Here is a 25,305-nt window from a genome sequence, read left to right on the forward strand (position 1 = left end):
TTGACTGTTTAGTTTTGTATTGCCACCACCAAAAAAAAACAAAAAAAAAACAGTTAATGCATAACACGGTTTCATGGACTACAAGCACATTTCTCCATGTACTGGTTTACAATAAATGCGTCTCAAGAACACCTACACAGGATACGTTTTAGGCCGGCCTGTCTTCAGTGAGCCATCTCTAGCTTGCCTCTCCGACCACCAACATTGATAGTTAGTGAGGCTGCTATCACTTTCGAAAAAAGACTGTCGTCAACGCATTGTGAAAGAGTGTGGCCACGGGAACAAAACGCTTATATATGATACTGGCGTGCATTAGTGACAACTTCCTGGCTGCATGTGGAAAAATATAGAAGCATCTTACGACCGATGTCTCAAGGCATCAGGAGCTAAACGTCGTCAGGACGCGCACAGCTAACATGCAGCTAATGCTCGCGACTCTGGGCTGGATAGGCTATCCGGTGAGATTCCGTAGGTCATCGGCCAGCGGGGCCGATCTGACCGCGGCGGGACGACACGTGCCAAGTGCGAGCCGCCGGGTCCGGCCCGGTGACCGGCCGGAATCGGCCTCGGCTACGGTGCGAGGGTCGACGTCGGCATCGTACTGGGACGGCCGCGCGCGCCGGCGCCACCGACCGCCGCGTCAGCCCTTCCTGCCACCGCCCCTGCCACCGAACCGCGAGCGGGAGGACCTGGCGGCAGAGGAGGGGCAGCGCTGTCACCACGGATCGGCCGCTGTCGACGGCCGACCCCGACAGACGGCGCCAGACCTGAGCTGTCGACAGCCGGCTCCGACAGACGGCGTCAAACCTGAGCTGTCGACGGCCGGCTACGACAGACGGCCCCAGACCTGAGCTGTCGACGGCCGGCTCCGACAGACGGCCCCAGACCTGAGCTAACGTGCTCTCAATGCCGACCGATGAATCTCGGGTCAACGCTCAAAATTGTCGGTTAACCTATAAGAACTGGACGAAGGCACTGTTGTGATGAGTTATCGGTAAGTCAATGCTGAGGCATTGGGCTACTGATTCAAGCATTCTAAAAGCCGTTTGGATGCACGGACACTTTCATTGAGAAATCGCAGGGAGAAAACATCAGCGCGCCGTGCTGCTTGACGAAATTTTGACATCAAGGCGAATGCGTTCGCAGCTGAAGGGAAAATCACAAGCTGCATGACTTTCTGTCCATATAGCGTTATCAAATAATATCAAAGCTACATACACATAGCTTTGAAAACAGCCTCACGCAAAATGATGTGATGATTTCATTACCAGAAATATCGTTTGGCATCCTACAAGTTCGCTGAAAGTAACTTCCTCGGGTACCGCGCGCTCCCGTTTTTGGGATCAGGAAGTGTGTTCGGACATTGTAAAGGAATATAACAAGCTTTCATTTTTAGGATCAGATGATGATTAGTATTGCGCATCACGTCGGCTTCTTAGGCCATTTTGCAATTTTGCCAACAAGAGTTTGATTTCTCCCCATTTTATTTGCTTCGATTGCTTCGATAGCGCACCCTCTGGCAGTTTGTTGGCAATTTCCTCCGTATACCCGCTCTAATGAAGCTAAACGTTTATCTTCCGGATGTTTATCCGTTTCATATGAGAGGGAATGTTTCGCATTTGAAGATGGTGAAGCAAGCATCAGACATGACGAAACAAGCTAACTTGTAAGCATTGGTGTAATTTTTAAGTGGAAAAGACTTCTCAAAACAGCACAATTTTCTGTGTGGTAAATATGCTCCTCAATGCATCATGGTTTGATTTCGTCATAGTTCCTTGCACAAGATTGATTGAGAGCCAGTTGACGACCGTAATAGCTGCAAATCGCGTTCATGAAAGACAAATATGGACGCATCGACAACGCTATTTTTCTTGGCCTTGACCACCGCAAGGCTTATGGAATAGCGGGACAGGGTGAAAAAGTACCTTTTTGGGTGGAAAAGTACCTGTTTTGTCACCGACGAAATTTGGATCCGTCTGAATTGTCACCTGGGGTCAAACCTCTCAGAAAACGTTGCAACATATCCCTAGATGCAATTAACAACAAAAAGGAACGAAGAATTGAATGCAATGCGGCATTACCGCCAAACATTTTCGTTTCGGGGTTTCATTTGCATTAAAGTTTCATTTGCTGACTATCAAACGCTGCATGAAGGTTGAGATTAACCTAATGGAATTATCAGATGAAGGCGCACTTAATATAACCAGCCAGCCTAAAGGCATATAGTTTCCTATTCAGTTGGGGGGGGGGGGGGGGGAGGGACGGGATTGTGCCTCAAAATCAGGCATGCAGTTTTCTATTTAAGTTATAATCTCTAGCCAACATTTTTATTTATCATGATTTGGGAGTTCAGCCCCCAAAAACTGGGTTTGAGGGAACTGCACCCCTGCTCCCAGCTGTGAAAAATTGCGTCAAATCTGGGGAGAAACTGTTTCAAGATCATTTTGGAGGCCGGCTCAGCCATTTTTTCTCCATGCACCCTCCCCCTTCCACTTCCATCGCTCACCCCCGCGTATTTTGCAACACCGCGTCCCTGTGACCCTACATTTACCGACAGCATGGTGCGACAAGCACCTGAAACAATATCACTTTTGTTTCCATGACGTCATCGCACAATCAGCTGAAAGTGTTGGCGACCTTCATCTTCGCATAACCACTGCCGGTGCAGAACTCGCACTTCCTAACACGATCCGAATTATTTAGAGCAAACCCCTCACAACGTTAACATCAGCAGATGCAGACGACATTTGTGACAGCCTCTAGCACCTTCATTAAGCTTTATATGCAACATGATGACAACTAAAATTGTTGTATTTCATGCCTGTCCACCGATCATCGCGCTAAGTCTGAGATGCAATGAGCAATGTGAGACGCCTACACCAGCGACACCCAGTCTCTCAACTCAAAGCTACTGCTCCTCTCAGCACGGGAAGCCCTGGATGAACCCTTGGCATGTGTCGCCCCAACGACCTTCGCTTACCTCTGAAGCCACAGCTCAGATATCCACTAACAATCCTAGATCAGCAGGGCTTTTTAGCGCTATTACCTAAGAAAAGCTGATGATTAGTTACGTTCTTCTTGCCAGTCAGCTTCTCGCCACATGAACACAACCAACATCAGCCCATAGCCCTGCTAGTAACTAGTGAGTATGTGAAGTGAACCTTGGCTGAAAAATATGTGAAAAACGCTGATCTGAGCGGTATTGGAAAGCACTGGGTCACCACTAATATGTGACGTCAGAACTGGTATAGCATAATTTGTAGTATGTTTCTGTCACCTTAGAACTGTCCTGATTGAAGCTACTATGTTTGGCAGTATTTGATGGCTCAATTTGCTCACACAGCTAAACGTCAACGTTTCGACATGTGCTCATGCGGCAAGCGTTAGCAATTGCGGACCAATACTAAGCTTGGAGATTCGTTGAGATGGAATAATCTTTTGCAGCATGGTCTTGTGTAATGAAATTTGTTTTCGGTTTCGCAACTTTGTTACCAATTGGTTCGCAGAAGCGCCAGTTTTTGTCACCGATCATATCCGTAAACCAGAAGCTCTTTGCGCCTCTGTGGCAGGATTTAAATGATATTATGACGTCATGAACGCCAAGATGACTTTGAAATACTCTCCCAGATATACCTTTTCCCATTTTCGCGGGCATGTAGCTCAGAAACTAAAGGGCTTAGGTCTTAAGAAGGGCAGGATTTTGCGCAGCACCGAAAGGTCTTCAAGATGGCTATTTTAGTTCAAAACCCCATACAAATGTGGAACACTCACCTTAAACGTCTATCGTCATCCGACCCAGACCACAATTTTAAACTCAAAGACCGGACATTCTTCGGAGGGGATGGGTACAACCGTACCCGCAAGGCCTGATCACGTAGATAGAATGAGGCATCGAGACTAAATGAGTTGATCTAAATTACACCAAAAAAAATATATATATATGGATAAGATATTCTGAAAGGCCTGACTTTGATATACTTCTCATGATGGTCACGACTGCAATAGTGAACAAGGTGGCCAACATGACTGCCATTATGCATAAGGACACATTGACACAAAAGCCTGAATATCTTTTAGGCTCAATTTTTTTTTGGGGGGGGGGGGGCATTGAGGTGAGCGTCCCATCCAAACAGCTTACCTTCCCCAAGAGCGGCGGCTGGAGCTACTTCTGCGAGAACTGCGAGAACTGCTCCCGGACCGACTGCTGGTGCTTCTGGAGCCGCTGCTCGTCCTGTACGGTTTTTTAGTGACCGGGTAGCTGGGATTCCGATTGCGGTTCACGAAGTCCGGCTTGCTCGTCGCGTAGTTCGGCTTGTGGGTGATCGGATAGGAGGGCACTTGCGAGCCGGGCCGGCCAAAACTGTTGTAGTTGTTGTAGTTGTTGTAGCCGTAGTTTCCGTACGCCGGCGCTGCTCCCACGGTGTTGAAGTTGGTGTATTTGCCGCGAGGATTTCCCAGGGCACCGAAGCCGCCACCCCCGAGGGCGCCAAACGAACTGCCGTAGCCACCGTAGCCAGGATATCTGTCGGACACGTGCTCCGATATAAAATGCGTTACAAATAGCTTTAGTGGAACTAAATTTATTCGGTGCATTCTCAGAAAAGCCGGTTACATGCTTCGTGAACCTGCAACCCAAATGTGCTCTTTTCGTCCGTCAGAAGGTTTTGGTTCCGAACGGTTTAGCCTGACAGTAGTGTAGGGATTTTCTTCGTGCCAAGCAGACAGCCTCAGTCAAGTCAAATCGGTCAAGTCAAGTCAAATTACTCGGCTCTTTAACAAACTGTTAGCTGACCTGCCCTGTCCTTCGGAGCAGGCAATTGCCTGCGTCTAGAAATCAAATCGTACTTTGTAATTGATCGTATCTAGTGACGCCGGTTTGGGAGTTAAGCGGCATCAAAACAATGATGGGAACGGTGGTGGCAAGGCCAGTTACAATGTCCACGCAGTGCGACTGGAATGCTTCCATAAACAGGCCATACCACTGCTAGCCACTCACCCATAGACCTTGCCGAGTTTCTTCTTGTTGCTGTAATGGCGGTAGAGGGCATACGCGCCGCCAGCCATCATCAGAGTGGTGAAGGATGGCCTGTGGAAGCCCATGCTGTAGCCGTGATGCCTCACGTAGTTACCGTATCTCTGGGAGTAGGTGCGAGAAGAACTGTCCTGGTAGTTTCGAGAAGCTTCCTGAGGGACACACGCAACAGCTAATCTCTAGGACGAAGGAGGTGACGTCATCGTAACGGTGACTGGTGTTCCGGGTGTCCGACTCTCAGGGGCACCACAACTCCACACGGACACGGAAACTCCACGGGCCGCGGTTGTGTGCCGCCAACTGTCGGCTTTTTACAGCTGCGTGTAACTAAATAATTTGTTGGTGCTCACGTCCGTCCACGCATCGCGATGTGCCCCTGTCGCAGTCTGTCTCTTTGGATGCATGCGTTGTTATGCGTAACAATACAGTTTGCATTTGTACAAACACATGTTTTCGTGGCATATCTGTCGTGGTCGTTTGAAGTGATCCAGCAAGTCAGGAAGAACGAAGTGTTTCACGTTTTGTCAGCGTTGCATGAAGCATTCGTGAAATGACCATTATTACGGTATCTGGCTGGAGTTTTAAGCGTTACCTAAAATTCCCACGAGATACCGGGCGTTTTTTTGTTATTGGTAAGCCCCATTATTGCACTACTAGCCTAATGGGTACACATCACTTTTGGGGCATTTCATGAAACACCAGAACATTCGACACTAGTTTTTACGTAGGTTATGTATGCAAAGGCATATTGGGCTTGGCGTTCGATTAAATCATCAGTATTTTTGGCTGTGTTTCCATCACAAAACCATTTGCACTAGCTCCCCATGCGTTGACCATATAGTTTTCAGCTGTTAAGGTTGGTGATTCATTCAAAAGCAAATGTTGAACAGGTTACCGACTCGCCACGGCCAACAACGGCGACCGCTAAGCCATGAGTAAGCGGAAGCCGTGTGTGAGCAGTCCCTATTTCAGATAAAATGACTCGACTGGTCCTGTGTCTGGACGGGCGGAGCGGTTCAGCACCATGCGCGGGAAATGTCCCAAAGCGCGTGCAACGTGCTTGTCTAGCTGTTACGATTCTCGATTCTGCGCCTTTTGCCAACGAGTAGACTGCGACAGACGACGAAGTCAATTAGTCGCACACCAGTAAACTTGCTGAAGACCAACTTTGTTGAAAGCACTTACAAGGCGTGGGAACCTTTCATTTTTGTCTCTGACTGAAGCTTGTGATGAATCGCAAAAAAACGACAGCTTTTCGAAAATGCAATGGAATGTTCCGTTTGAGGTTTTTTCCAAACGATTTGTGGAGATAACTGAGACGCTGTCATGGCCAGTGCAACGGACGATTTTGCTTACGCCTGTCTGGGGAAATTGCTTTACGCGCCATATAATGCCTCGACAAGGGCAGCCATGCAGCCGTGGATAACCGGCTATATGGCCGCTTCTCGCTTCTCGCCTCTTGCCACGTGGTACCTGCCAGGTCAGTCAGCCGCCTCAGGGACTCAGACCCACGCGCCTGTCAACGTCCTGGGGTCGGGCGTCTGACCCACTCAGAGACGGTCGCTGGAACTCGCTTTAGCATACATCTATGGGTATAATATATTCCATTGATACACTAATGAATCACAACCTTGGAACGGCTGAGATCCACCTGGTCGACGCATGAAGAGTTGGTGTAGTTAGTGTTATCCTATGAGCCGGGAAGCACAATGAACGATATTGATCATTCAATCGAATATGAAGCGTAAAAGAGCGATAAAAGACCTTATGCTTGGTCAAGTTAATCTCACTTGATACTTTCACTGGTCTCATGTCGCTTTCTGATTTGTATATATATATATATATATATATATATATATATATATATATATATATAGTTCTTGTTTTAAAGGATGACAAATTATGCACTACTGTTGGAAAACATCTTTTGGTACGGAGAACATAAATGAAGCATAACTAATTGAAGTAAGACGGACAGCTATTTTCATCTTCATACATGTAAGAAACACTTGTCTAAACACAAATATATCTATCTATCTATCTATCTATCTATCTATCTATCTATCTATCTATCTATCTATCTATCTATATATATATATATATATATATATATATATATATATATATATATCACCATTATCATCATGATCATCAACACCACCGTCATCATCATGAAAAAGGACTAGTGACATCTTTACGTAATGTCCCGCGACGTTGTAAGCCTTTCAAGAAACGTCTAACGTGTTCAGTCAGGTAGCAGCAGTGATCGTTTTATTAACGTCGTATGGGGCGCCGGTATCACATGAAAATCCCTTATTTCCCCTGAATGACTGTGCTTATGTCAAACGCCTCTGGCAAACTCATAGCAAAATATTTATAACGGAACAATCGATGACTCCGCTCATTGTTGACACCAGAACAGCCTGCGGTCGCATCATAGTACGCGGTCTCGTGAGCACACCGTTGTCACAGTCAAGACACGCGGTCATCGGAGCAAGGGGCGTACACAGGGTTTTGTTCGGAGGTTGCTGGATCTTGGGGGCACGGCTCGGCCTCCTGCTCCACCTTCCTGTGTACGCTCCTGGCCCAAGCACACTAAAACCACAGTGAAAACACCGCAAACGGCAGTAGGTCCAGGTGATGCCAGCAGTAGACCCTGTGGTTAACAGAACGTTGTGGTAAGCTGTGCGTTGTGGTTAGCTGTATGTTGGGGTAAGCTGTGCGTTGTGGTTAGCTGTATGTTGGGGTAAGCTGTGCGTTGTGGTTAGCTGTATGTTGGGGTAAGCTGTGCGTTGTGGTTAGCTGCATGTTGGGGTAAGCTGTGCGTTGTGGTTAGCTGTATGTTGGGGTAAGCTGTGCGTTGTGGTTAGCTGCATGTTGGGGTAAGCTGTGCGTTGTGGTTAGCTGCATGTTGGGGTAAGCTGTGCGTTGTGGTTAGCTGTATGTTGGGGTAAGCTGTGCGTTGTGGTTAGCTGCATGTTGGGCTAAGCTGTGCGTTGTGGTTAGCTGTATGTTGGGGTAAGCTGTGCGTTGTGGTTAGTTGCATGTTGGGGTAAGCTGTGCGTTGTGGTTAGCTGTATGTTGGGCTAAGCTGTGCGTTGGGGTTACCCGTGCATTAGTCAGCCGTGGGAGTGGTTGCTGTTCAATTCAGCCCTCTGCCAGGGCTACCAGCTCATGTGTGTATACGTACGTTTCCGTAATCCAGCGCCACTTGATCCGACCAGGGAGCGACGTAGCTCTTCTTTCCCAAGAGCAGCTCGTTCCTGTCGAAGTCTTCGTAACCCATGATCAGATATTCCCTGCGAAAGACACGTGTCTTACTTTGGTGATGTGCTATCTACGCGCTGTAGCTAGATTCCTTGCAGATTCCACTTCATTTGTTTCGTTCCGTTCTATATGGTTTCCGTTGTAAATGTGTTTGGTCATTCTTTTAACGCAAGACTTGCACTCACTTCCCAGACTCCAGCTCCGGACACTTGCAGGAGGTGTTGGTGCGGATGAACGTGACGTTGTTCTTGGTCTGCTCGACGATGCCGTCACGGAAGATGTCCAGCACGGTGACGCTCAGGATGGAGGGGAAGTGGGAGGGCGCGAACCCTTCCATTCGGGCCTTGATCGCTGCCAGGGGGTGCGTCACAAGGTCAGAGACGTGAGGGCAACACTCTGGTGAGCCCGCACACGGGCCCAGTATGTGCTGGCACGATTACATGATAGCTGTTCATTTAATAAACATGAACCCGTTTGTTTGAGCAGTTAGGGTCATAAAAAACTGCAAAACATAATGTTGTTCATGATAGGTAGATTAGTGGAGTGATTTGGCGCATTAGCATTGATATGTTGACGACATTCCCAGCTGTGGTACCTGGTAACCGATAAAATGGCAAAAAACTATAGATGCCGGTAAAATGATGTCAGCTTAAAATCAAGGGCACATGCAACAGGAAACGAAAAGGCCGAGCCGTTCAAGTGATCATCCGCCGACTACTGGCACGCTGCGTGTTTCTAATTTTTTACAATCTCAAAAATTAGTTTTGCCATCCGCATTCGAATAACATGCTGAAATTTCTGGCCCGAGAAGAATCCCTTCTAAAACCGCGCTGCTGGTTACGCGGCGATGCGATTTCAACAAGCGATCGCTCATCGTTCATTTACATGATGAACGTACCGTAGTCATAGTCCTTCTTGTCCATAAGGTCTGTTGTTGGCTTAGGCTGATGGTGCTTCTTCAGACAGTGGCAGTTGTCTGCGAACAGAAACCGGACGGTGACAGTCATCAGTCAACGAAGCTCGGGCAACGACAGGTGCTTAGAGGCTGAGTGATGCTCAGAAAATTGCCCAGTCAATTCTGCATGAGGAACGGGAGTGGCTTGTTTCAGCAAAGCCTGTGGCCGTTGGCCTTAGGTATCGGCTATTAATGTATGCCGCATGCAGTTCAATTCATTCCGGCATGCATCGACAGGTTCCAGACGCGTTTTGTTAAAAGCGTGAAAAAAGGACTTCTTACAAGTTTTCCGTTGCTTCTTTCGATAAACCCGTTTAAATATTGCATTACTTTGAGGAAAATTGTTGCACTGGTGCTCCGCCATTGCTAACACCGATGTCATTGCGCAGTCTGCATATTTGTACTTTTTGGAACTCATTTACCTTTGAGAGTAAGTTAAGATAGGCTAAGATAAGATAATCACTTGGCAAGGACCGTGATCCCACTCAGTCCTGCTACAGAACAATAATAGTTCATTGAACAGCTTGCTGCTTGAGCTTGCAGCCAAACAGAGCCTACCGTTTTCTCGTGTCATGTAACGTCATGATGCGGCCGCCCCAGGGAACGATTGCCCTTGCCAGCGGACGGCCGCCCTTGCCAGCGGACGGTTGCCCTTGCCAGCGGACGTTTGCCCTTGTCAGCGGACGGCCGCCTTTGCCAGCGGACGACCGCCCTTGCCAGCGGACGGCTACCCTTGCCAGCGGACGGTTGCCGTTGCCAGCGAACGGCTGCTCTTGCCAGCGGACGGTTGCCGTTGCCAGCGAACGGCTGCTCTTGCCAGCGGACGGTTGCCGTTGCCAGCGGACGGTTGCCGTTGCCAGCGGACGACCGCCCTTGCCAGCGGACGGTTGCCCTTGCCAGCGGACGGTTGCCGTTGCCAGCGGACGACCGCCCTTGCCAGCGGACGGCTACCCTTGCCAGCGGACGGTTGCCGTTGCCAGCGAACGGCTGCTCTTGCCAGCGGACGGTTGCCGTTGCCAGCGGACGGCCACCCTTGCCAGCGGATGGTTGCCCCTGCCAGAGGATGAATGCCCCTGCCAGCGGACGGCTACCCTTGCCAGCGGACAGTTTCTCTTGCCAGCGGACGACTGTCCTTGCCAACGGACTGTCGCCCTTGCCAGCGGACGGCCACCCTTGCCAGCGGACGGTTGCCCTTGCCAGAGGATGAATGCCCTTGCCAGCGGACGGCTGCTGGTGAAGCGCGCTCTCACCATGACAGGATGCCTGCCGCAAACAGAGCTACGGCGGGGCCAGTTGTTGAATGGCTGAGAGAGGTCCCGCACCAGCAACCGGTTTGCTGGCGGGATGCTGCATGCATAAGCGATTGGAGCAGACAAATGCACCTCCGCAGCTCCTCCGCACCTCCGCACCTCCGCAGGGCCACTGCGGAGGGCAGTCCAGCATGGAAAGGGCATACCTGGTGGACACGGAGGTGCCCGCTGCCGCGCTGCTCAGACACGACTCTGCTCGGGCAGGTTTTGATTAATTGTCCCGTAAGGCTTCACTCAAAGTCTAGCAAGGCTAATGACCCAGCTTCACACTATTGGTCGCCTTTGGCATAGACACAATATTTGCTTACCCTACAATTCCGGGAACGTGTGTCACTGCCCGCTTCGGTCTGGTGCTGCAATCACAGCAAAAATGATGGCTTGACGGTCCTATGTGCCTTATTTCTCCGGCGTCAATCCTGGAGCCTTATACTGTAATGCAACATAAAGGTGCTATGCGGAGCAGTCCGTCAGGCATTTGCCGCAGACAGGTCTGGGGGGTGGAGGAATTGGAGGCTGGCCCACTTGTTCGACGGTGTGGCAGTGAAGCTTGCCGGGAATCGAAGTGAGCTGAGGAGGCCGCTGAGCCGTCGGCTCTGTTTGCATATCAGGCGAGTGGATGGTGAGCATACATCACCATTCGTATCCGGTTCAGAGGGATGTACGAACAAAACCAAAGAATCGTTCTGAATTGCTGGTTTAAAAAATACTGCTTTGTTTTCTTAAAGATGTAGTTGTAGCCTTTGAAATTTCTGGGATGAGCGTCTTCGCTTAGTGGCGCTCGTTGCCTGAGTCCTGACACCACCAGTGGATCGTGAAACCCCTATAAACGGCATAATTTCACGTCGAAACTTAACGGGCCGCGACGCTTACATTGCCGTCTTTCCCTGAGGGTGGGACCATTTGACATCATCTGACCTTTACCGCACTGGCTGCTACCGGCCGCGGTCCACGCCAGCCAGGGCCAAATAATGAGCGCATAGGGGACTCGAACCCTCCCAGCCATCAACAGTTCAAGCAGAATGCAAGCGCTCTAACCAACCGAGCCATTAGGGCGAACGGTGGAAGTGAAGGGAAATATCACTGATTTTTTTAGGGGAAGCTTCAGTATTTGGGGAGAAACATTGGCACCTCCGGAATACGAAATAGCATTCAGAATGAAGCACAAGGAAGCATAAAAGCACAAAAATCAGATTGTCCAATTTTGTGTTCAGAATTGAGTCCGACTTCCATGTGGGAAGGGTGTCAACTCTACCACAATGAGGTCTTGAGATGCGTTTTTTTCATACAAACCTCAGTGGCAATGGGCCAGCAAAGAACTGACCTCTGGGTAAGACACAGTGGGCTCGTACTGACCTCGGTCATGATACAGCGGACTAGCACTGACCGCGGGATAAGACGCAGCGGGCTCGCACCGGCTTCGAGGTAAGACGCAGCGGGCTCGCACCGACCTCGGGGTAAGACGTAGCGGGCTAACACCGACTTCGGGGTAAGACGCAGCGGGCTCGCATCGACTTCGAGGTAAGACTAAGACGCAGCGGGCTCGTACTGACGTCGGGGTAAGACGCAGCGAGCTCCTACTAACCCCAGGTTGAGACGCAGCGTGCTCGTACTGACCTGAGAATAAGACGCAGCGGGCTCGTACTGACCTCGGGGCGTCAGCGTAGTGGGCGACAGACAGAGCGAGTCGGCGCCGTGGCGCGGCAGCAGGTCACAGTCGGGCCAGGCCTCCGTAACGTTGAACATGAGCATCAGGCCGTAGCAGCGCTCGCGCGCTCGTTCGCACACGTGGCGGCACGGCGCCGGCTGCTGCATGTCAGCCATGCAGGGCGGTGCCAGCGCGCTGCACAAGACAAAGGAGTAGTGGCCGAAGCAGCCCGAGTCCCGCAGGTCCTGCAGTGGCTCCAGCGCCTTGTTCACCTCGCCCTGCGTAGTATGACCGAACAAGTTGGGCAGCCGGGTGTCCTGGTACGGCATCTTCTCGCAGAAGGGCACCTTCATGGTCTCGCATTCGCGGGCCCGCGCGGCGGGCGCGAGCGCCACCAGCAGCCAGCAGACCAGCAGCCGCATCGCGGTGGGCGCCGAGATGCAGGGGAAGAGGAAGCGGCCTGGTCAGGGCGCGCGGCCCCACTGCCGCTGCGCCGCCGCCTGCCCGGCGCCGAGAGAAAACCGGTTCCGAGCGGAGAGGAGCGCCTATCAGAGGCCGATCGGCCTGCGGGGAGGGCCCGTGCCGCCGCCGCCGCCGCCGCACAGCCGCCGCCGCCCGGCTCTCGCGTATGCCGAGAGTGAAGGTCGCCGTCGCGAGGCAGGGGGGGGGGGGGGGGGGGGGGGGGGCAGGTGACTAGGCACCGTGGGGCTACCAGGAGGGGCGGCGTGAGAGGCGCGGACTCGGAACGCTTCCACGGAGCCGAACGTCAGTACTGAAGCCGTATCAGCGGTGCTGGACATGTGCTGAAGGTCTTAGAGGGTAATCCGGGGACTCCGTTGATGCTGGATACGTACGCATTGAAGTACTCTTATGCTTTAATGCCTATTCAATGCGTCCGGCGCGGTGAAAACGTTCAATGTGAAACGTTAGACGCATTGAATGCATCGAAAGCCGGCTTCAGTGGTGGGTTCGGCCAAACTTTGCCGGTCTTTGGCAGCCGACGCCGCATGCAGCCTGGGGCGGACAAGGTGCAGTGAACAAGATTATTGAGTGCTGCATCCCCAGTGCAGATATTGCCGGCCTGCGACTCATCTTGTGGTGCAGTCCACCGCACACCCCACTGTGGCAGTGGCGGTGACCTTTCGTCCTGATGAGCTCTTGGCCAACATTTCCCGGTAGAAAATCATCCATGCCGGCGTTTATCCCAGCTAGCGCGCTTCCCTTTCGACGTTCGCGTCAAAATGTTTCGAAAGGTTAACATATGTGGTGCTTTTGTTTCGTGTTAACTAAGTTTAAATGCCTTTTATAATCTGAGTCATTGGCTTGCATGCTGGAAATAAAAATTATACCCCAAATGTCCAGTTTTTCCGTTTCCGCGCAGTCACGTGGCGGAGACGAATTATCACTCCCATTTTCCAGCGCATTCTCTCCGCATTCTAAGACGAGATATTCCCGGCTTTAGTTTTTCCCTTCAGCGCGAACCAGAAGTACCCAGTCTTTTGTATATTCTCTATAAATTGCATCACATCATGCATGGCAATAACAACTTGCAAAAACCCACTTGAATGATATATCAATGCCTACAACCAAATGGATGAACTGCTACTTACAGCGTAACCATCATAACCAGACATATCTGGATGTGTGGTGACAAGCCACTACATCTAATGTACGGGAATACTGCGCGACGCTGGTCCATTCTTTTCGTTTTTTTTATTGGCGCCTTAACTTGACCACGCACCAATATCTCGCACAACGGTGAGAAAGAGCCAGTGTGACATGCTGTGCGCCTAACAAGTACCTTAACAGGGCGGCGTGTTATCACCAACAATCTCTAGAAAATGTGCGAACGTATCAAGCCGCGAGACCATGAAAATTGGAGGTTGCTCCGGCACGGCAGCCAGCGTGCTCAAACCGCGAGATTGCAAGTCAGCAGCAGCTAGCGTGCTCGAAGCGAGGACATCACCCCGGCACAACAGCCGCCGTCCTCAGATCAGTGGCCGGTAGACCTCCAGCGAGTGGTAGCCGAGGCAGTAGCAGGCGCCGCCCACCAGTACCAGCCAATACATGCACTGGTCTGCGCTGTAGCCGAACAGCTGGCCCGTGATGGAGCGGGTGTCCTGCATGGCGGTGTGCCAGAGCACAGTACGTCGGCTGTCCCAGGGCACGCGGCGCGGGCTCGTCCGCTCCATCGGCGAGCGCAGCCGGGTGGGCGCAAACGTGGGCGCTCGCCGACCGCGCATGGCCCGCCCGGCAGCTGACGTCATCAGGCACTGCCGGCCAGCGACGCAACCGTCAGCTGGGGCACAGACACGTGACCTGCCAGCCAGCGACACAGCCGTAAGCTAAGGCACAGACACGTGACCTGCCGGCCAGCGACACAACCGTCAGCTAAGGCACAGACACGTGACCTGCCAGCCAGCGACACAGCCGTAAGCTAAGGCACAGACACGTGACCTGCCGGCCAGTGACACAGCCGTAAGCTAAGGTACAGACACGTGACCTGCCGGCCAGCGACACAGCCGTAAGCTAAGGCACAGACACGTGACCTGCCGGCCAGCGACACAGCCGTAAGCTAAGGCACAGACACGTGACCTGCCGGCCAGCGACACAGCCGTAAGCTAAGGCACAGACACGTGACCTGCCGGCCAGCGACACAAGCCGTAAGCTAAGGCACAGACACGTGACCTGCCGGCCAGCGACACAGCCGTAAGCTAAGGCACAGACACGTGACCTGCCGGCCAGCGACACAGCCGTAAGCTAAGGTACAGACACGTGACTGCTGGCGACTCTGCCGGCCAGCGACACAACCGTTAAGACACAGACACGTGACTGCCGGCGAAGGTGTAGCCAGGTATGTCAGCGAGACTGACCATTTAAGCACATGCATCCGCAAATCCCACACGATTCGCGATGTTCACAGGAACAATCGAAGTTACGTAATTAGTAGTGTCTGTTCGAATGCTAATGTGCAAGTCAATCGACATAAGTGATCGCAGAAACTTTCCTGAATAGGCAGTTGAAGAATCTTCAAAGTTCATTGGTCTTGAACTGATTTCAGATCTTATGTTACAAACATTTCTATGCAAGTGACTGGGAAAAAGCATTCAGTAACGAGTCACGCGCTGTAGGCGATACTTACCACCCTTGTATAAGACGTCCTAGCGAGCATTAGCGGTTGTATTCACCACAGACATAGGAAGAAACCACTAGCTAGTCCAAAAGTTCAGTTCGTTGAGCTTTTCAACGCCAAAGGCCCAGCTGATTTGAATGTCCGGTAAACATAGTGACGCGATCACGCCGCACCGACGCGATCGCGCCGCACCGACACGATCACACCGCACCGACGCGATTGCGCCGCACCGACGCGATCATGCCGCACCGATGCGATTGCGCCACGCTGACGCGCGTCCACAAACATGAGTTAGGACTCAAGTCAAGACGTGAGCAAAGACTCGAGGGGACGCGAAAGAGGACTCAAACGTGAGAGAAAACTCAGACGCAAAAGAGGACTCGCAGTCGCGAAAGAAGACTCTCACAGTCGCAAAAGAGGACTCATACAGTCGCAAGAGAGTGTGCGAATTCGTTAAGGCATCGCATAGCGGACGTCCAAAGGGCTTGTCAAGTGAACGTCACTGGGCCTAGTCAAGTGAACGTCAGGGGGCCTCGTCAGGTAAGCGTCGAAGGTTCGTTCAGTGGACGCTTCAGGGCTCGTCAAGTGAACGTCACAGGGCTCGTCAAGTGGACGTCGGGCGACCCGGCTAACGGACTGGGGAGTGCACAGTCAGTGGACGCGAAGGGATAGCAATTCAGATGTCGAACATCAGACAGTCAGTGCTTTGAGCTGCGCGCGTTTTGAAGGCGGCTCTCTTGTGATGACATGTGGTGGCATTTAGCATAAAATGCCGTTGTGTGGAGGCGTGCATAACACATGGTTCATGACGGTGGCGAGGCACCCAGCAGGCATGAACACTCATCTATTGGACGTAGCAGCAGGCGCGATGATTCACCAGACCCTTAACCCGTGGGACATGGACCTTGTGAGCGCGGACAGCCCAGGCGCGCGAGAGAGCTTGTTCGGCGGCTGAGGGGCGGGAAACTCACCCGGTGGATAACGTAGAGCACCTGCAGAAGGAGGCAGGCGGCCATGGGCGCCTGTCCGAGCGATTGCCAGCGGCGCGGATGGTTCGTCAGGTCCAGCCACATCAGCGTGGCCGTCTGGCAGATCCGCAGCATCGCCAGCAGCAGGGCGGTCGAGATGAACGGCTGCCGACCGACACGTCCAGCGGCTCACATATCGGCAAGGCCGCAGCTGGGACTGGCTGGGCGGGCGCAGGCCCAGACAGGGCCCCGGGTCTGCCCTCTCCCGGTGTCGGGACAGGTGGCGACCGCAAAAACGGTCAAAATATCAAAAAATGAGCAAGCAATGGCTAAAGACAATTTACGCTCAGATTCAGTCAAGTTAGATCGTCACGCAATGAAGCCAGTCATGCCCGGGAGGTTTGAGCCAGCTTGTAGGCTCGTGCAGCCGTTGTGATGCGCATGCCGAAGCCAGTCATGCCCAGGGAGGTTTGAGCCAGCCTGTAGGCTCGTGCAGCCGGTGTGATGCGCAGGTCGAAGACAGTCAGGCTCAGGAGGTTCGAGCGTCATGCCCAGGAGGTTTGAGCCAGGCTGTAGGCTCGTGCAGCCGGTGTACTGCCCAGGCCGATGCACACACAGACGCGTCGTGGCCGAGGTCTCACCCGAGTACCGTGGATCCCCAGTCTCACCTGAGTGCCGTGGATCACCTCGCAGATCTTGGCAGTCTGCAGCTGGACGTAGGCGAAGCACTCTGGATAGCTCTCTTCGATGCAGAGGTGCATCAGATGGTCAGCTGTCTTGGTCATCATCAGATGGAAGTACTTGAGCGAGAGCGTGTAGGTGATGATGCAGTAGACCATTAAGTTGTCCAGCAGCAGCCGCACCAGACAGGTGCAGACGTATGTGGCCGTTGCGAGCGGGGGCGCGGGGCTGCAAGCCAGGTCTCGTCTGTTAGCCACCTCAGAATTTTTGCCAGTCTTTAAGTTAAAAAGAATGAATTGCGGCCGCAAGGGCAAAGGAATTAAACTTTTAAAAGGGCTTTCACTACGAGCACAGGGCACATCGAGAAAAGCAGGTTTAATCGTGGTGTTATTGACAGCAAGGAACACGCACAAAATTCACACACTTATCAAATTAAAAGTTATGTGCGCCAAACGTCGACAGAGATTCTCGGTAGAAAACGTTATCATACAACGTGGATGTGACCCTAAAGGCCGGTATGACGGCATCTCAAAAGACTAGAGTGCAGACAGGCTGGCCTACTCACAAGGGCTTCAGCTGTGCCAGGTCGTATGTAAGAATTCCTTCTCCCAGGAGACTGCTGAACAGAGAGATGACGTTGGTGGCGCAGAACCAAAAGACCATGATGGCTCGGTCCCGACGACAGAACGCCGCGAAGCTGCGCGACACCAGTTTGTACTGGCCCTGGTCGGTCACAGACTCATATGCCTGAACCGGAACAGAAATTCTCAGAAAACGCCGCAGCTCAGGGACCATCTTTGGGATGAAGATGGCTGCCGTCGAACAAAGGTACGTCATTGTACAGCGCCCTGCACTAGCACCCGTCAGACCGGACATGGACCAATGCCTCACATTCTGTTGTTCTCTCATCTCACACCAGCTGTCAGTCGACCAACCATCACACAGCCTCTGAGAAAGCAGCGGTCAAGCCGCAGTCAGGGCCTCTCACCTTACTGACGACCTGTGCTAGGTCAGGCTGGCGCAGGCAGAACCAGCAGACGAAGATGGCCAGGTACCCCAGCGCCCACAGCAGGCGCGGCACCAGGAACGTCCACACGAACGACGGGATGCAGAGGTACTCGGGCGGCTGGGCGGCTACGCTGCTGTTTGTCGCCAGGTGGCTGGAGGCCATCAGTCGGTCCAGGTACACCCTATAAGTGGCGGACACGACTTTAGGTCACGGCGACACTAGGTGACTGTAGCTCACCAGTCGGTCCAGATACACCCTGCGATGATGTACACCACCTCTGGTCATTATCGGCAGCGTGTGAACGATCCGGGCGGATTCGAGACCGGGGTGCCGGCAGGCTCGGGCAGGCATGCAGGCAGACTCCCGTGCTTGTGCAGTATACACCGCAAGACTCTTCCTTTAAATCACGCTAGTTGCTTTTTAAGGGTCTCATTAGTTTCGAGAAAGGTCACAGTGCAAATGTACACTACTGAGGAGCCAGGAGAACGGAGATGAGAGGAGCAGGGCGAGATGAGAGGAGCAGGGCGAGATGAGAGGAGCAGGGCGAGATGAGAGGAACAGGGCGAGGCCAGAGGAGCAGGGCGAGGCCGGAGGAGCAGGGCGATGCCAGAGAAGCAGTGCGAGGCCAAAGGAGCAGGGCGAGGCCAGAGGGCAGGGCGAGGCCAGAGGGCAGGGCGAGGCGAGAGGGCAGGGCGGGAAGAGCAGAGCGGTGCGAGAGGGCAGGGCGGGAAGAGCAGGGCGGGAAGAGCAGGGCGGGAAGCGCAGGGCGGGAAGAGCAGGTCGGGAAGAGCAGGTCGGGAAGAGCAGGGCGGGAAGAGCAGGGTGGGAAGAGTAGGGCGGGAAGAGCAGGGCGGGAAGAGCAGGGCGGGAAGAGCAGGGCGGGAAGAGCGGGGTGGGAAGAGCAGGGTGGGAAGAGCAGGGTGGGAAGAGCAGGGGGGGAAGAGCAGGGTGGGAAGAGCAGGGTGGGAAGAGCAGGGTGGGAAGAGCAGGGTGGGAAGAGCAGGGTGGGAAGAGTAGGGCGGGAAGAGTGGGGCGGGAGACGGACGCCTTCACGCACCGTTGGCAGTGTGCCCACTGCAGGGCGATGCTGACAAGGATGAGCAGCAGCGCGGCCAGCATGGCGAGGCAGGTCAGCAGACTGCGGCAGCAGGGCGCCCGCTCTGGCTGCTCGTCAGCCACGTCCGGCGGCGGCGCGCACGGCGCCAGGGCCAGCAGGCGCGGCCACGGGCTCACCATCCGGCACAGCAGCTGTGCCTCTTCGTACAAGTCATCCTCGGGGGTCAGCGGCCGCAGCAGCTGCCGTCCTTCCTGACCGGGGCAGAAGGGGTGACGTCATCACAAGACTCCCTGCCACCCCATCCCCGGGCGGCCGAGACTGACTGTCACCCTCTGAGGTCGGCAGCGACGGCAGACGGCGATCGCCCTGAGAGACGATCGAGATTAGTAAAGGTAAAGGAAGTTCGAGACATTGTGGTGTTCTTCAGAGCAACGCGCTTACAATGCATTTTCCTTATATCGAGCTGCGAGCATACAGATAAGTCCCCGTATTATAGCGATCGAGACGAACGCCGAGAGTAAAAGAATATCTGAAGCATCCAATCCTCATGACGAAATCGATCTTGCACAAAACCTGGAGCAAGAAAGCCAATCTAGATAACGCGCACAAGGTCATGAACTAACACATCTGGATCAGCGGTAAATATTGATGGATGAGCTCTTGCATATGTAGCGCTGCGTATAAGGATAAGAAGTGTCCTGATTATGAAATATCCCCGGGCGGCAATAGATAACCCATAATTGTTTGCTCTGAGTAGGGCAGCAAACACCGTGCGTCATCCCTTAGTAAGTTAATGTCTAGTTCACCGAGGTGATATCCATCAATGAACAATTTCATTCACCCACCGCACAGATTTCGCATTACACTCAACAGACGGAAGCCATTCCTCAGCTCACCACGTTTGTGAGCCAGACTTCCTTGACGTTGATGTGCGAGGACTCTGCCGCCTCCGGCTGACGGGTACGCCTCAACACCGGGGGCGGGAGCGGAGACGCGGGCGGGGACGGGGTCGGGGCGGCGCCGGGCGAGTCCTTCCTCTCCTCGGAGATCGGCGTGGACGCCGCCATGACTCCGCGCTGCATTCGGGCCCCGGAGGCTGGGGTGGAGGGCTGCGCGGGGTCAGGCGGCACCTCACTGGCGTCCTTGTCACCGCCGCCACCGCGGAGCGACTCATCCATGTCCCGGTCAATCCAGCTGCAGCTGGGAGGGGTGTCTCCAGTGTGTGCTTCTGTCGCGTCAAAGGTCGCATCACCAGTGGCGACGTCCGTTCTAGACGCCAAAAACGCCAGGTTTCGCGAGTTTTCAGAGAATATGCTGTCTTGTGCGAGCGAGACCTCTGGTGCGGCCAGGCAGGCTCGCGGAGCGGTGACGGACCCAGCAGCGGGTCTCTCCGGACACCGGACCGGCTGCTGCGCAGGCCCGCCGGCGGCCCGCGCAGAGGCGGCGGTGGCGCCCGGCAGGCTGCCCGTCCGCCGCGCACGGCCGCCGTCCTGCCGGAGACCGAGCGCGGCGTCAGTGCTGCCGGGCCGCCGGCAGCGCGGCCTTCGGTCGCTGTTGTGCACCACACGGCGGACGTGCTGACGTCACACGGCTGACGTCACGGCCGGCCGGGACCGGGCTCAATGAAGTGCCGTCGGCGTCGGGCGCTTGCTTCTGAGGCCGGCACCGGCGCCTGCGTTTCAGGCCGCAATAAGCAAAGCTCGTCTCAAAACTGGCGCAATGCGAGACGGATGACGCCTGGGTGTTTTCATCACGCAAGCGTTCTAGTTCGTTGGGTTACAGCAGAAGACAAGGTGCTGAACTGGTGTTGATGTTTGCGACTTGTTACCGTGGAAAACTTCTTAGAACCCGGATTTTCCAGTCGGTCTATGAAAATACTAAATACGAAATATGTAGCGCAATTCCTTCAGTCCTAGTTTGGACGCGAAAAATCTTGATCCTTTTCTTGGTCCTAGATTCCTGTCCTGGAAGTGGCAAATTCAAAGCCGAATAAAGCGTATGATTAGTCCCAGGCCTCGCCTGAAACTCGACATTTAACCGCCAACATATTCCACCATATCTGGGCTAGAAGGGTGCGCCTTCGCTGTTGTGGACCCAAGCCCCAAGTGTGACGTGCGCCGTTTCCGATGACCTGAAGTCCGCCGGCGAGTTGGCCTCGGCCCCAATCTGCCAGCGATCATGGCCGACTGCAGAACATGGAAGCCCTGTGATCTGTGGCTTCTGGACCGTGTTCGTCATTGGCAAAGTACCTACCCGAGCTGCTACCTATGGCATCGCAAGTATCACCGTCATACACAAGCGGCCATCTTGAAAGCCGTAGAAGCTGTTGTGACGCACTTACCTCTGACGTCATAGGTTGCAACTTATGGACAGCTGTTGGTAGTGGGGAACGTGGTCCTGGTAGTGACCCGTCAGCCGTGACCCAACCGGTCCTGCAGCTGTGCGAGGCGCTTTTGTTCGCTGTTACTGACCTCAGCACCAGGTGTGTTGGATCGCATCGTTCTGAACGACCCTGACAGATCATCCTGTAGCAAGTTGGCGGCGAGAGCCTCTTCGCATTCATCTTCTTCCGGTTCGGCCCCCAGTCTGAAGCGCCAGAGCAATTTTAGTCGCACTCAAGCTGATGAAGCAGCTTCCCATACCCAGGGAATTGAAATTGTCACCTCTGTAGTAACAGCCCTCGTCGCTCACGCTCCATGTTTGCAACATACTCTGCGGATGCACACAGGTCCCATCAAATTGAAATGCCATCAGACCGGACAGATCGCAGCACCTCCAGCAAGACAGGACAGCAATCGCAGCACCACCAGCGAGACAGGACAGCAATCGCAGCATCACCAGCGAGACAGGGCAACGATCGCAGCACCACCAGCGAGACCGAACAGATCCCAGCACCACCAGCGAGACAGGACAGCGATCGCATCATCCCCAGCGAGACAGGAGAGCGATCACAGCACCAGCAGCGAGACAGGACAGCGCTCGCAGAACCCCCAGCGAGACCGAACAGATCCCAGCACCACCAGCGAGACAGGACAGCGATCGCAGCACCACCAGCGAGACCGAACAGATCCCAGCACCACCAGCGAGACCGAACAGCGATCGCAGCACCACCAGCGAGACCGAACAGCGATCGCAGCACCACCAGCGAGACCGAACAGATCCCAGCACCACCAGCGAACCACCAGCGAGATAGGACAGCGATCGCAGCACCACCAGCGAGACAGGACAGCGATCGCAGCACCACCAGCGAGACAGGACAGCGATCGCAGCACCACCAGCGAGACAGGACAGCGATCGCAGCACCACCAGCGAGACAGGACAGCGATCGCAGCACCACCAGCGAGACAGGACAGCGACCGCAGCACCACCAGCAAGACAGGACAGAGCTCACAGCAGCAACAGTGGAGAGAATGGAAATTGCAGCGCCACCAGCGGGAGATGAAAAAGACCCGAGCGCCACCAGCGGTAGACAACAGAGAGTGCAGCGTCACCAGTGGCGAGACGGGACAGATATCGTAGAGCTACCAGCGGGAGAGGCAAGATATCGCAGCGCCACCAGCGGGAGAGGGCAGAGATTGCAGCGCGGTCAGCGAAGCAGGACAGAGATCACAGCGCCACCAGCGGGAGAGGGTGCAATCCGCAGCGCCACCAGCGGGAGAGGGCGCAATCCGCAGCGCCACCAGCGGGAGATGACGCAATCCGCAGCGCCACCAGCGGGAGATGACGCAATCCGCAGCGCCACTAGCGGGAGAGGGCGCAGTTGGCAGCGCCACCAGCGGGAGAGGGAGCAGTTGGCAGCGCCACCAGCGGGAGAGGGCGCAGTTGGCAGCGCCACCAGCGGGAGAGGATAGACGACGGTCTCTACCAACGGGAAAACAACAGAGACTAAAGCGCCACCAGTGGGAGGGAGGAGACTACAGCTCCGTCAGATGCAGGGATGGAAAATGCCGTTTGGCGTTTGGCGAATGTGGGTGCCATTAGAAGCCTGTCACAATGCCAGTCTCACCCCACATTCCTTGCTTTCTTGTCGTGTGCTTGCTTTTCAAAGTTAAGCAACGCGCCCTAATTTAGCTTAATGGTTGGAAATTTGAGCAGCTTTCCACCGAAATCAGTGCCGGAAGATGTCACGACAAATGATGGGAAACATACTGGGGCAAAGGGCGTCCTCTACCCGACAACTGAAATGAGTTCAGAGTTCTGGGAGAACCGTAGACAAAATCGACGGTGAATGTTGTATCCTGCAAATACAAGATCCAATGCTCAAAATCCAGATCCGGGACCTAAGTCTCGGCCTGACGCTAATCTGGAGCGCACGACCAGCCAACCGGAGAATGTATCGAGTGGCGCCGGACTTCCACTCCAGAATGGACCGAGCGCTTCAAGGAGTGTGGAAGACTCGATCTGGTGCTGTCGCTGTTCAGACACCAGCATAGATCCATGAATGTCGGATTGGAGCAGCCCACGCTTGGCTAGTACCGGTGCTGATACCGGCTTTTGGATGTATCCACCGTGGGGTCCAACGCCTTTTCTCCAGGTAGTAGCAGTCAGGTCGCGAATAAAAATACATTGCTTATTACAAATCGGAAATGGGGAGCATATACACAAGTCTACCGGAAAAATCTCAAAGCGCAGACAACTAAAACAGTTTTAGTAAAAGCCATGAATAATCACTCGCCATCGACCAAACCGCACGCATTGTTCTCAGAGGTCACCATTCCAGGCGACCTCTGAAAACAATCAGAGGTCATCCATTCAGGTGGCGCCTCACCTTACCTTCGCCGATTTCCGGCCGGTTTGGACCGAAGTTGGCCAACTGTATGAGATGATTTCCAATTAATCGATAATTAAACCACTGAACTGCCAATACGCGAGTTCGGGAAGCCCATGGCCAAAGTGGGCTGCTACCAAAGGTTTGACTGCATGGTTTTGGGTCCCGTTTGGTCGTCAAAGCGATGATCAAAGACGGTTTCCGGGACAGCGCGGGTTGCTGTCCTGGAAAACAGACCGTCAACGCTTGCAACTGCCAGGAGATAGCTGATGGTGCATCGGTCAGGGCAGCGCCGCGGGAGCCGGGGCACTTTCTCACTGTTGCGACAGGCTGTAGTCGGTGGGCTGGGCCCGGCTGGGGCCTGGCTGTGGCTCCAGCGGCGGGTCCGGCGGTGGGTCCAGCGGCGGGTCCGGCGGCGGGCCGCCGTATTCCAGCTCCACAGTCTTCCCGGTCCCACGCGACGCCACGGTTGCTGCGCTACGAGCGGCGCAGGCGGCAGAGGCAGTTCGCGGCGCTACGAGCGGTGCAGGCGGCAGAGGCAGTTCGCGGCGCTACGAGCGGCGCAGGCGGCAGAGGCAGTTCGCGGCGCTACGAGCGGCGCAGGCAGCAGAGGCAGCTTGCGGCGCTGCCAGCGGCGTGCCGCGCGCCCAGTCGACACTGAGGCTGTGGCGTGTGGTCAGCCTTGACCTCCGGGCCGCCTTGGCGCGCCCCCGGGGTACGGCCGGCCCCTGGTAGCTGGCTGCGCCGCATGGTGCCGGCCGCGCGACCACAGCCGCCGTCGTCGCCGGAGCTGTGCCGGGCTTGTGAGAGAGAGCTCCGCGGCCTGACTCAGTAGGATCGTGACATGTTTTTGAAGCTCGTTTTAAGCCTGACGCTAATGGTGGGGTCGGAGAGCCATTGCTAATCAGCCGTTAAATCGGCATGTGGAGGCAACCACGCCACCTCTGAGGCAGGGGACAGTTTCCTATTCAGTTGGGGTCCACAGGCCCCAAGTCGAGAAGAAAGTGGCCCAAATCTGTGGGTACCAGTTGATGGTACATTAACTTATTTTGCGAAGCTACCCCCTGATGCGTGGCCTGGGTTTATTGTTTTAAGAGCGGTACGTAAGGAGCATGGTCATCACTGACAACATTTTTTCGGACCACCGGCCTGAAGGGATGCGATGTTCGACAAACAAAATCGAAACAAAAAATGAAAGAGTGTGTTGCACTGGCGGATGTCATTTATATCACATGCACCAAGTCCTATCGAGCACAAGTACAACCATTTGAAATATCGCGCTGTATCTTTGCAAATCCCTCCCAGCCGTACTTTCAGCACGGAAAAATGCGCTGTCAGCTGGTCGACCGGAAAAATGGAAGAAATGATTAGCCAGCGTGTTGTGTCGGCAGTTAAAAGTCAGATCCCATTCCAATCGAGTGCATTAAGTTGCAATCTTTCAGTTCATTATTGGCATGTTTCCCGGGCGGCCTCACTATGG

General features: G+C 54.1%; 2 protein-coding genes across 2 annotated transcripts; both read right to left on the reverse strand.

Annotated features, from left to right (window-relative positions):
* LOC119106336 (secreted frizzled-related protein 3) lies at nucleotides 1–12,709 on the reverse strand. Its single transcript, XM_037229954.1, has 7 exons — nucleotides 12,211–12,709; nucleotides 9,198–9,275; nucleotides 8,485–8,650; nucleotides 8,223–8,331; nucleotides 4,997–5,184; nucleotides 4,139–4,522; nucleotides 1–689 (listed from the first exon to the last, which is right to left on the reverse strand). Exons 1-7 carry the CDS (start codon nucleotides 12,629–12,631, stop codon nucleotides 641–643), a joined length of 1,395 nt encoding a protein of 464 aa, XP_037085849.1. The 5' UTR covers nucleotides 12,632–12,709; the 3' UTR covers nucleotides 1–640.
* Nucleotides 12,710–13,704: 995 nt separating this feature from the next.
* Nucleotides 13,705–24,399, reverse strand: LOC119105264 (uncharacterized). The gene is made up of 8 exons (XM_037228727.1): nucleotides 24,144–24,399; nucleotides 21,529–21,643; nucleotides 19,058–19,308; nucleotides 17,980–18,181; nucleotides 17,557–17,738; nucleotides 16,979–17,219; nucleotides 16,314–16,475; nucleotides 13,705–14,482 (listed from the first exon to the last, which is right to left on the reverse strand). The coding sequence occupies exons 2-8, from the start codon at nucleotides 21,553–21,555 to the stop codon at nucleotides 14,198–14,200; spliced, it is 1,350 nt and encodes a 449-aa protein (XP_037084622.1). The 5' UTR covers nucleotides 21,556–21,643; nucleotides 24,144–24,399; the 3' UTR covers nucleotides 13,705–14,197.
* Nucleotides 24,400–25,305: the final 906 nt, after the last annotated feature.

Source organism: Pollicipes pollicipes, unplaced genomic scaffold (assembly GCF_011947565.3).
Source record: "Pollicipes pollicipes isolate AB1234 unplaced genomic scaffold, Ppol_2.1 Scaffold_6138;HRSCAF=7277_pilon_pilon_pilon, whole genome shotgun sequence".
Taxonomy (NCBI): Eukaryota; Metazoa; Arthropoda; class Thecostraca; order Pollicipedomorpha; family Pollicipedidae; genus Pollicipes; species Pollicipes pollicipes.